We start from the raw sequence: 12,244 nt of genomic DNA on the forward strand, positions 1-12,244 counted from the left end.
TGAGTGGCATGACATATTTAAAGTGATGAAAGGGAAGAACCTACAACCAAGATTACTCTACCTGGCAAGAATCTCATTCAGATTCGATGGAGAAATCAAAAACTTTACAGACAAGCAAAATCTAAGAGAATTCAGCACTACCAAAGCAGCTCTACAACAAATGCTAAAGGAACTTCTCTAAGTGGGAAACACAAGAGAAGAAAAGAACATACAAACACAAACCCAAAACAATTAAGAAAATGGTAATAGGAACATGCATATCGATAATTACCTTAAACGTGAATGGATTAAATGCTCCAACCAAAAGACACAGGCTCACTGAATGGATACAAAAACAAGACCCATATATATGCTGTCTAAAGAGACCCACTTCAGACCTAGGGAAACATACAGACTGAAAGTGAGGGAATGGAAGAAGATTCCATGCAAATGGAAATCAAAAGAAAGCTGGAGTAGCAATACTCCTGTCAGATAAAATAGACTTTAAAATAACAAATGTTACAAGAGACAAGGAAGGACACTACATCATGATCAAGGGATCAATCCAAGGAGAAGATACAACAATTATAAATATATATGAACCCAACATAGGAGCACCTCAATACATAAGGCAACTGCTAACAGCTATAAAAGAGGAATTTGACAGTAACATAATAATAGTGGGGGACTTTAACACCTCACTTACACCGATGGACAGATCATCCAAGCAGAAAATTAACAAGGAAACACAAGCTTTAAATGACACAATGTACCAGATAGATTTAATTGATATTTATAGGACATTCCATCCAAAAACAGCAGATTACACTTTCTTCTCGAGTGCACACGGAACATTCTCCAGGGTAGATCACATCTTGGGTCACAAATCAAGTTTTAGTAAATTTAAGAAAGTTGAAATTATATCAAGCATCTTTTCTGACCACAGCACTATGAGATTAGAAGTCAATTACAGGGAAAAAAACTGTAAAAACCACAAACATGGAAGCTAAACAATACATTAGTAAATAACCAAGAGATCACTGAAGGAATCAAAGAGGAAATCAAAAAATATCTAGAGACAAATGACAATGAAAACACAACGATCCAAAACCTATGGGATGCAGCAAAAGCCGTTCTAAGAGGGAAGTTTATAGCATTACAAGCCTACCTCAAGAAACAAGAAAAATTTCAAATAAACAATCTAACCTTACACCTAAAGGAACTAGAGAAAGAAGAGCAAACAAAACCCAAAGTTAGCAGAAGGGAAGAAATCATAAAGATCAGAGCAGAAATTAATGAAATAGAAACAAAGAAAACAGTAGCAAAGATCAATAAAATTAAAAGCTGGTTCTTCGAGAAGATAAACAGCATTGATAAACCATTAGCCAGACTCATCAAGAAAGAGGGAGAAGACTCAAATCAATAAAATCAGAATGAAAAAGGAGAAGTTACAACAGACACCGCAGGAATACAAAGCATCCTAAGAGACTACTACAAGCAACTCTATGCCAATAAAATGGACAACCTGGAAGAAATGGACAAATTCTTAGAAAGTTATAACCTTCCAAGAGTGAACCAGGAAGAAATAGAAAATATGAACAGACCAGTCGCAAGTAATGAAATTGAAACTGTGATTTAAAATCTTCCAACAAACAAAAGTCCAGGACCAGATGGCTTCACAGGTGAATTCTGTCAAACATTTAGAGAAGAGCTAACACCCATCCTTCTCAAACTGTTCCCAAAAAATGCAGAGGAAGGAACACTCCCAAACTCATTCTGTGAGGCCACCATAACCCTGATACCAAAACCAGACAAAGATACTACAAAAAAAAAATTACCAGTATCATTGATGAATACAGATGCAAAAATCCTCAACAAAATACTAGCAAACAGAATCCAACAACACATTAAAAGGATCATACACCATGATCAAGTGGGATTTATCCCAGGGATGCAAGGATTCTTCAATATATGGAAATCAATCAATGTGATACACCATATTAATGTATTGAAGAATTAAAAACCATATGATCATCTCAATAGATGGGGAAAAAGCTTTTGACAGAATTCAACACCCTTTTATGATAAAACCTCTCCAGAAAGTGGGCATAGAGGGAACCTACCTCAACATAATAAAGGCCGTATATGACAGACCCACAGCAAACATCATTCTCAGTGGTGGAAAACAGAAAGCATTTCCTCTAAGATCAGGAACAAGACAAGGATGTCCAGTCTCACCACTGTTATTCTACATAGTTTTGGAAGTTCTAGCCATGGCAATCAGAGAAGAAAAAGAAAGAAAAGCAATACAAACTGGAAAAGAAGAAGTAAAACTGTCACTGTTTGCAGATGACATGATACTATACATAGAGAATCCTAAAGATGCCACCAGAAAACTACTAGAGGTAATCAATGAATTTGGTAAATTTGCAGATACAAAATTAATGCACAGAAATCTCTTGCATTCCTATACACTAATGATGAAAAATCTGAAAGAGAAATTAAGGAAACACTCCCATTTACCATTGCAACAAAAAGAATAAAATACCTAGGAATAAAGCTACCTATGGAGACAAAGATCTGTATGCAGAAAACTATAAGACACTGAAGAACGAAATTAAAGATGATACCAACAGATGGAGAGATATACCATGTTCTTGGATTGGAAGAATCAATATTGTAAAAATGACTATACTGCTCAAAGCAATCTACAGATTCAATGCAATTCCTATCAAATTACCAATGGCATGTTTTACAGAACCAGAACAAAAACGTCTTAAAATTTGTATGGAGACATAGAAGATCCTGAATAGCCAAAGCAGTCTTGAGGGAAAAAACGGAACTGGAGGAATCAGACTCCCTGACTTCAGACTATACTACAAAGCTACAGTAATCAAGTTAATTTAGTACTGGCACAAAAACAGAAATATAGATCAATGGAACAGGATAGAAAGCCCAGATATAAACCCACACACATTTGGTCACCTTATCTTTGGTAGAGGAGGCAAGAATATACAATGGAGAAAAGACAGTCTCTTCAGTAAGTGGTGCTGGGAAGACTGGACAGCTACATGTAAAAGAATGAAATTAGAACACTCCCTAACACCATACACAAAAGTAAACTCAAAATGGATTAGAGACCTAAATGTAAGACTGGACACTATAAAACTCTTAGAGGAAAACATAGGAAGAAAACTCTTTGACATAAATCATAGTAAGATCTTTTTTGATCCACCTCCTAGAGTAATGGAAATAAAATCAAAAGTAAACAAATGGGACCTAATGAAACTTAAAAGCTTTTGCAAAGCAAAGCACACTATAAACAAGATGAAAAGACAATCCTCAGAATGGGAGAAAACATTTGTAAATGAAGCAACTGACAAAGGATTAATCTCCAAAATGCACAAGTTGCTCATGCAGCTCAATATCAGAAAAACAAACAGCCCAATCCCAAAATGGGCAGAAGACATAAATAGACCATAATTCAAAAAGACACACGCACCCCAATGTTCATTGCAGCACTGTTTACAATAGCCAGGTCGTGGAAGCAACCGAAATGCCCATCCACAGACAAATGGATAAGGAAGATGTAGTACATATACACAATGGAGTGTTACTCAGCCATAAAAAGAAATGAAATTGGGTCATTTGTAGAGACGTGGATGGATCTAGAGACTGTCATACAGAGTGAAGTAAGTCAGAAAGAGAAAAACAAATATCGTATATTAACGCATATATTTGGAACCTAGAAAAATGGTACAGATGAACCAGTTTGCAGGGCAGAAATTGAGACACAGATGTAGAGGACAAACATATGGACACCAAGGGGGAAAGCAGCAGGGTGGTGGTGGTGGTGGGATTAATTGGGAGATTGGGATTGACATGTATACACTAATATGTATAAAATGGATAACTAAGAAGAATAAATAAATAAAAATCAAGTCACTGAAGAAAACATGTACAGTAATATGATTTCATTTATGTAAAGATCAAAAATTTGTAAAACTAAACAGTATATTTTTTAGAGCTTCAAATGTATGTAGCAAAAACATGAAGGAAAGCAAGAGAATGATGAATAGAAATTTAGGATAGTGATTACCTCTGAGGTGGACGAAGGAAATTTATTAGTTCAAATTGGAAAGTGGCACAAAGGAAGCTTCAAAACTGACAATGATATCCTCTTAAATTTCATGATGAGTACCTAAGTCTTTTGTAGTATTTATGTGCTTTATGTCATACCCATTTCTTCCCCGTATTCATCAAACACTTAAAAAAAAAAAAACAGTTTTAAAAACTGTAAAGCCAACGAGGTAATTTCGGAGTTGGTAGTCACTTTTGGTAAATTCTTCAGATTTTAACTCTATAGGCCAAAAATAACATCTAATCTTTCCACAGGATATGAAATTTCTACATTTTCTAACTCTAAAGCTACCAAAGTAAATTTAAAGATATGGGATCAAAATGGGATTGAAAAACTTGAAACCACTTCCCAGAGATTGTCTTGAACATCTCTGGACACTTCTGTGTCTGCACTGGTCCTCAGCCTTTCTCCTCCACCCCACCCCTTCACAGAATCCATACTAGAGAGAACCTAACGTTAGGAGGCTCTGGAGCTCTGTAAACGGAAACCATGAACCACAGATTCCCTTGTTTAGTGACTGCCCTCCCGTGATTATGTATCGGAATGCCGAAATGACAAGCTTCACACTGCAGACCAGACTGCCAGATGTACTCCCAGCTGAGCAGAGGCTGAGGGGATTTGGCTGCCTTGGGTATTCCAACAGAGACACCGAGGCGTGAGTAGAGGAAGGGCCAAGCTTTTTAAGTCACCTTAGGTTGCATTGGCAAACAGGTCTCTTCCAATACTACAGCAGCAGATGCAGAATCCTGTGTACCAAAACACCTGTGAAAGTGGGGAAAAGATAACAGGGAGGGGCTGACAAAGAACAAAGTAAGAAGTGGGCCATACCTGGTAGCAAAGTGAGGGGTAGTTATGAGAATGCAGGAAGTGGTAACTTGAAAGAAAGGAGAGGGATTAGGATTAATAAGTCTTAGAGAAAAAAGTGCAGAGAAAATTTGCACCTCAGAATTGTAACCCACCATTACCTATGGTAACCCTATTTATAAAGAGCCATTAAAAAAATAAACCTTTAAAAAATGTTTTAAAATCAGATCTATAAGTGAAAATCTTAACTTTGAAAGTAGAGTCCTGGTAAATACTAAAGATGTAAAGAAGCATTGCTCTTCATACACGGCAGGAGTTGGGTCGAGTAATTACCAACGTCTTTGCAATTAGTTATTACATTTGAGGAGAATTTTTTCTGGGCTATTTACATTTATCTTGGAAGTGACACTTTTCCCCAGATGATTCAATCAGAAGAGTGTTCTTTAAACTGGAAATAGGGGGGTTTAAGTAACTTTGAAATTTCAAAGACATCTTAATTTTAAAGAATTCACATTATTACTACGTGAGGTTCCTAATAGAATATGTATTTTAGTCTGCAATTACTGCCATTAAGGAGTTTAAAAAAGTCTTTCTTTTCATCAGTGTGATTTTGCATATCCTGCTGGTGCTTATTATATACCAAACACTAAGCATTTTACATATACTAGGTCATTTAATCCCTGCATTAACCTTTTACGGTGAGGCCTATTATCCCCATTTTATAAACAGTTAACTAAAACAGAGAGATGAAGAGAGTTGTCCAAGCTCACATGGCTAGTAAGTGGAGAAAAGCAGATTGAAACCCCGGTAGTCTGGCTTCTGAGTCTTAATTTTAACTTCAACCATCATGCTGTGTTGTTAACCTTACGTCCTGTGTCTTAAAGATTGTTTATTAGGCTGTGTATCCTTCCCTCCTTGTGTTTGTTGGCATACTAAGTCAGTAGTTATCTGTTTAAATGAAGTTATGGAAAGTAGTAATTGAGTTAAGTAGTTCTTTATAATTATCCCATTCAAGAGTGGGTTGACATGTTTCAATTACCAGAATTAGTTTACATAATATAAAACTAACATTGTGTTCAATCTGTGTGTGTGAGAAATTGCCGTGTTGGATTCTATTTAAGAGTGACATCTTTGCCAGTCTTTAGCTTTGTTATTTTGAGCAAATCTCACCATCTCTTTGTCTTTCATGTATCCGTAAATATGAGAAAACTGAAGGCATACAGAGGTTTAAAAGAACTAGAATGAGAAATGCAAAGAGAATCCAAAGTATCGTGTAGTAAAAACCAAGATTCCCTTCCAGGCACTTGTAAGCAAGCGTATATGTTAAGAGTGGTAAAAAGCATGCATAAATATCTACGAGGAAAGGTATGATGTATTTTGTGTGTGGTAAAAGCAGTACAAAATAAATTCTATTTAGAGAAGCTTTATGTAGAAGATTACATTGCTCTAACCCTGAAACAGCAGTAGACTTTTATTCATAATAGCCTGAGGGCATGGGAGTGGGGAATACAGGAGGGGTGTAGAATGCTAAGAAATTTTGTTCAGTTGCTAATATAATGTAAAGAGATTAAATGTCAGCTGTGTTCTATTTTTAACACCAAATTGATATTTTTATACTCAGCCAGTACTTCTGCTTTCACTTTTGCTGAGAGGGCATTAGAGCATGTCATGGATAAAAGGGCAGCTTTTGAGAGCTGAGTGTGTGGGTTCAAATCCTGCTTGCAACACTTAGAGCTTGGGTGACCTTTGGCAAGTTATTTAAATGCTATAAACCTCAGTTTCCTCACTTGTAAAAGGGTAACGATAGTTTCTGCTATGTAGATTTATTGTTAGGATGCCTTAAGGTAATCGTGAAGTATCGATACTTAACCCAGTGCCTGGCTAGCGTTTAATCAGTGCCCTTCACATTTCCATGCCTGTGCTTGAGTAACATGGTGCTGGCAGCCCTGCAGTTTCTGGGAGGCTATGAGAGAAGGCTCTGTAGGCTGACAGCACCAGCATCATCTGGGAGTGGCCCCATTGCTGAATGATGCAGGTGTGAGGCCCAGGAAGTGGTTTGAACAAGCCTTCCAGTGTGTGTACACGTTAAATGTTGAAATCCACTAGTGATGCTTTTTGTTGAAGAGTAAGGCTTCTGTAGTCAGGCTGTCTGGGCTCAAATGTTGGATTTGCCATTGATAAGCTGTGTATTCTTGGGCAGCTTAACCTTTTCTGCCTCTGTTTTTTCATTTGTAAAACAGCACTAGCAGTTGTAGCTCCCTTATTGGATGGTTGTGAGGATTACGAGTTAGTACACATAAAGCACTTAGAGTCCAGTTTGGTACATAGAGAGCTCTTGGTAAATGTGAGCTCTGCTGTGATATTTACGATGACCACTATATTCGTTTCCCATTGCTGCTGTCACAACTACATAACAGTGACTTAAAAATACACATTGATTATCTTAAGGTTCTGAAGGTCAGAAGTCCAAAATGGGTCTCACTGGGCTAAAATCAGGGTGTCAGGACTGCACTCCTTTCAGGAGGCTCTAGGGGAGAATCCGTTTTCTTGTCTTTCCAGACTCCAGAGGCTGCCAAGTGTCCTGGCCCTTGTCCCGCTCACATCTTCAAAGCCAGCAGTGGTGGCTCGAGTCTTTTCTTACTTTACATCACTCTGGCACTGACTCTTTTGCCCCCTCTTTTACTTTTAGGGACCCTTGTGTTGATATTAGGCCAACCCAGATAAGTCAGGGTAATCTCTTATTTTAAGGTCAGCTGACTTCCAGCCTGATTCCATCAGCAACCTTAATTCCCCTTTGCCATGTAACCCAGCCTATTCACAAGTCTGGGGATTAGGCTGTGGACGTTTCAGGGGACCATTATTCTGCTTCCCACACTACCAGCTTGTGATGGATGATACTCAATACACACCAGCATTGGACTGCGCTTCTCTTGTAAGCTTGCTTTTCCACTCTCTACCTTTCTTCAGCTTTTTCTACCTCTTATTTATTCCCTAATCTGCATCAGTTTACATCCTTTGCCTCATACTCAGTTGAGGAAATAGAAGCCATCGGATGAGCACTTGCGCACCTCTTATCCGCCACATCCACATACTTACCTGAATATATCAGTCTTCTCCTTTGCCTCTACTACAGTGAAGAGACTGTCTATCTTTCTCTTCTTAAAATCCTGGCATTTCTCACTGCCTGCCTCCCCACCCCCGGATTTTTAGATTTATATGGACAGTATGTAGGATCTCCCATCTTTAAAAAGCCCTCCTCTGAATCTGCATTTCTCCTCTGATTTCTCCATCTCCCATTTATACTTCAGCTCCATCTCAGAATGCCAGTTTCAACACCTAGTTGTTCAAGCAGAAACCTGGAAATCGCCCTGGAAGGTAGCATCTCAGCCTTCCATCTCCAGTCCACAGGTCACTGCCTCTCAAATGTCACCCCAGCTGCCTCCCAACCCAGGCCGCTGCCTCTGAACTGTGTCCCCAGCGCCTACATGTGCTCCCTGGACTCCTTCCTCCATTCCACAGATGAAAAATGGAACTGGATGTGTGTCACATCTTGCTTCCCCTTACAAACTTTGACTTTCTGTTGCTTTCAGGATAAAACTTAAAAACAAAAAAAAAAACTTTAACCTGATCTGGCTGGTGTCACTCCAGCCTCGTTGCTCATCTCCCTCACTCAGTGTGCTCCAACCACGGTCTTGTAGTTTGTCGGATGTGCCAGGTATTCTGCTTTGTGGCCTCCCCATGTGCCTAGACTCATACCCTCTCCTGTCTTTGCTTCCCCACCCCACTCTGCTTATCCATCTTCATGACTCATTCTAAGCTGAGGAAGACAGAACTAATTTCTTTCAGGACCATTTAATTTAGTTCAGAGGTTTTCTGCTGAAGAATTTATTGATCGAATTATCACTATAATAATTGACATGCTAGACATCATGAGAACCTCTTTAAAAAAAAAAGGTTAATTTCCATCTTGCACATCTTACTGCAGACATAGCTGTGATTATAATGAAGAGAAAATGTAGCTATAATGCTTTTTCACTTCTGGACTACTTAATAAGAGTTTATGGGTACCAGTTAGAACATGGTGCTCCCTGCTATGTATATACTGCCTGGGGTGTATTTCCCGGGTGTCCTTGCCAAACCTAGTTCATCAGATGCATAATGATCTAGCTGTTCATGGATGAGAAGAGAAAGTGGTGGCATGATTATTTATGTATCATAAAACATGACTTCCTCATTATTTTTATAGTAACTCTTCTTGATTACTTGACACTTTATTAATATTTCTCTATGTATCTTATGTTGCAGACTATTCAGACTATGAAGACAGTTCCCTAGAATTTTTGGAAAGGTGCTCTTCTCCACTAACTCGATCTTCTGGGAGTTCTCTGGCTCTACGAAGCATGTTTACGGAGAAAAATACAACATATCAGTACCCAAGGGCAATTTTGTCAGTTGATCTTAGTGGTGAAAGTATGTGTAACCATGTAATGCTTAAAACAAGTCTTAAGATTCTTAAATGTGGAACCGAAAATAAAACATACTTTAATGAGGCCTATCTGAGCAGGGCACACAATTTAAAAAGTTATTCCATGAACTAATACGAAAATCTCAGTATTAGAAATTTGAGCTACTTTTTAATTTATATAAAGTAAAATTGGCATTTATACTTAACTGTAGGACAGGTAGTAAGGAAACAATTAGTGTCTACTGTGTACTGGTCTTCTGCAGGTGTTTTTACATGTATTTTCATATTCTTCACTACCAGCTTATAAAGTAGATATTGTTACCCACACTACATAAACAAGCAGAGGCTTATGGGTTAAGTAACTTATGGGGCTAGTTAGCGTTAGAATTAAAACTCATACCAAGGTCTGTCTTAACTCCTAAGGTAATGCTTTTTCTGCCAGATATTTATCGTAGTCTTAAAAATGCACTTTGACTTCCTGATCACAGATATGTCTGTAACCAAAAGTCTGGAAATGTGGTCAGATCAGTGATTTGAACACATTCAGGTATTAAGCACGTAGACAGAAGGCCATGTTAGGTGGTGACACGAGCCCTGCAGTTGGAATCTCTCAGGTTTTCCTGTAAGTCCAGTCCTGACAGTGGAAGGTGTTGAGGACTCTTACCTGCCAGTGTTCTAAGCAATGGGAAGAGGAACTCTCCCAACTGCAGATATTGATGGCTTGAGACCAGAGCTCTAGCACAGTAGGAACCAGAGTCAAGGAGTGAAGAGTAAGGGATGGGGGTTCGTCCTATGTAAAATCCCAGGGATATTTATGGGGAGTGCCCTGTCTTTTCCTTAAGTGCCCTACATGGCAGATGCCAGGTCATGTGTTTTCTCTGGCACTGTTACTGCCTATTCTCTTCCAGGCCTAACTCCCCTCTAGCTCACTGTGGAGAAAAGCATATTCTTCCCTTTCCCCTAAAATAAGCACATAGCACTTTTGAGATTTTTAAATCTCAAATCTAAAAAAAAAAATTGGGGGGATTAAGAAAAAGTTCTATCCCCTTTTCTAACAAATACAAGTCCCCGTTTCCCTTTTGGGCCAGTGGTTCTTAACCTCAGGTGTACATTAGATTCACTGGTGTGATGCTAAAATACATGATATCAGGTCCTTCAGCGGAGCACAAATCTGGGATTTCTCGGAGGGTGGGTCCTGGCAAGACAGCCCCAGTAGCCAGGGTTGAAAATCACATAACACCCATACTGTGAGCCATCAAGGTCTCAAAATTGCCTTTTTATACAGAGTGATGGAGAGTGGGAGATAATATCTGGATGACCGGTGTTGCTGGAACTAGAACACTTGAGAGAGGGCTGGGAAGAGTGTCATGAATGTGTACCCTCAGTCCCTCTGTCTTTCCCCTGCCCTTCATGTGTTCGAGCATTGAGCTCTGAGAAGAAAACTGGAGAGGTTCTCAAATGTTACTGTGCGTAAGAGCCACCTGGAGAGCTTCTTAACACACAGCTCTGGGTCTTACCCATGGTATTTCTGATTTCGGACAAGTTCCCAGGTGATGCTAATGTGGAAACCACACTTTGAGAATACTGTCTGGGGAAACAGCAATGTCAGTTCAAGGGGCAGCAGTCATAAGAGAACAGTGTTCTGTGGCCACTCGGTTGGAGCTGTTGTCCAGGTGGCCATTTCAGTGTGAGAAAGAACTTGTACTTGCTTTTCTTATTTAACTTTCAACCCAGTGGCCCGTTTACTTAGCCTCCAGAATTCAGCCAAACACTGCTTTGATGCTTGCGAGTTAGTCGAACTGGATTTTCTGGCCAGTATTTTAAATTTGCCTTCTGGCACCGTAAAGCCTGGCTGTGTTGGCCATACAAGCCTATGTGAGATATACACTAATTCCTTTCAATGATAGTAGTTTTTAAATTAAATTCATTGCTAACCCTGTTATGATTGCCATTCATTGAATACCACATACGTGCTGCAGCAGTGTTTGAAACTGTTCATCCATGTTCTAGTCTGCCATTTTGAAACATGAACTTGTATTCAAGAAAGCCCAAGAGAAAATACAAATTTTGGGTTTAAGTTAGCAAGATTATGAATAAATGAAATTTACTCTTCAGGTTCTCAAAACTACCCATATTGTTAATATTAGAAAGATTTTATAATATCTAATTGATTTACTTCTGGTTCCTTGAATGTTTTTTTGTATTTCTGTACCATTGTCTCATTTCTACTGACCTTACTCTCTCCAAGATGTCCTACAATCCTGAAGAGAAGAAAACATTTGTTTTTCTAGAAAACATTAACTTTTTATAAATCAGAAACAAAACATTCAAAAACATTGAGTTGGGGAAAAAATAAGCACGATTAGAAGCTGATAAGGAAAGCACTAAGTCATGTGAAATATTTAAAATATAAATTGCATGAATTATTTAGTTTGAATTCAGGCAACTTCCCCCTGGTCTGATTAAGTCTGAAAAATTTTTCTCTATATAACGACTCCCTCCTTCCCTCTTCCAGAAACATTCTGGAGTGGCTATCATATGTATCAGGCTTCATCCTAAGCACTGACTACAGAGCATTCAACAATGCAATGGACTCTTGCTTGCTCTCATGGACTCTTGACATTCTAGAAAGGGGAGATGAAAGCAGCAGGTGAAGGAATGGTTGAGAACGTGACTGCAGGTTAGGGTGGTGAGGTAGGGAGGAGCCAGCTCTGCTCTCTGTTCTGAGGAGCAGCCTCCATCCCAGGAGCCTGTGAGCAGTGGTGAGGTCTTGTGTCATGTGCCATGGGATGACTCAGTTTCCCTAACATTTCTCCACCCACACTCCGGCAAACCTGTAGTGCCCTGTCATCATT

General features: G+C 38.9%; 1 protein-coding gene across 15 annotated transcripts in view; it reads left to right on the plus strand.

Moving 5' to 3' along the window:
• The window catches only part of PHF20L1 (PHD finger protein 20 like 1), an 82,636-nt gene that overhangs the window by 53,881 nt on the left and 16,511 nt on the right, over nt 1-12,244 (plus strand). For all 15 annotated transcript variants that reach the window (XR_004346397.1, XM_032609512.1, XM_032609515.1 and 12 more), the window contains one exon: nt 9,230-9,394. Coding sequence is in view for 14 of the 15 variants with exons in the window: in XM_032609512.1 (XP_032465403.1) it covers nt 9,230-9,394 (165 nt within the window). In the remaining variant the exon portion in view is untranslated. The remainder of the gene's footprint in view (nt 1-9,229; nt 9,395-12,244) is intronic.

The sequence above is a fragment of the Phocoena sinus genome, chromosome 17 (genome assembly GCF_008692025.1).
Source record: "Phocoena sinus isolate mPhoSin1 chromosome 17, mPhoSin1.pri, whole genome shotgun sequence".
Taxonomy (NCBI): domain Eukaryota; kingdom Metazoa; phylum Chordata; class Mammalia; order Artiodactyla; family Phocoenidae; genus Phocoena; species Phocoena sinus.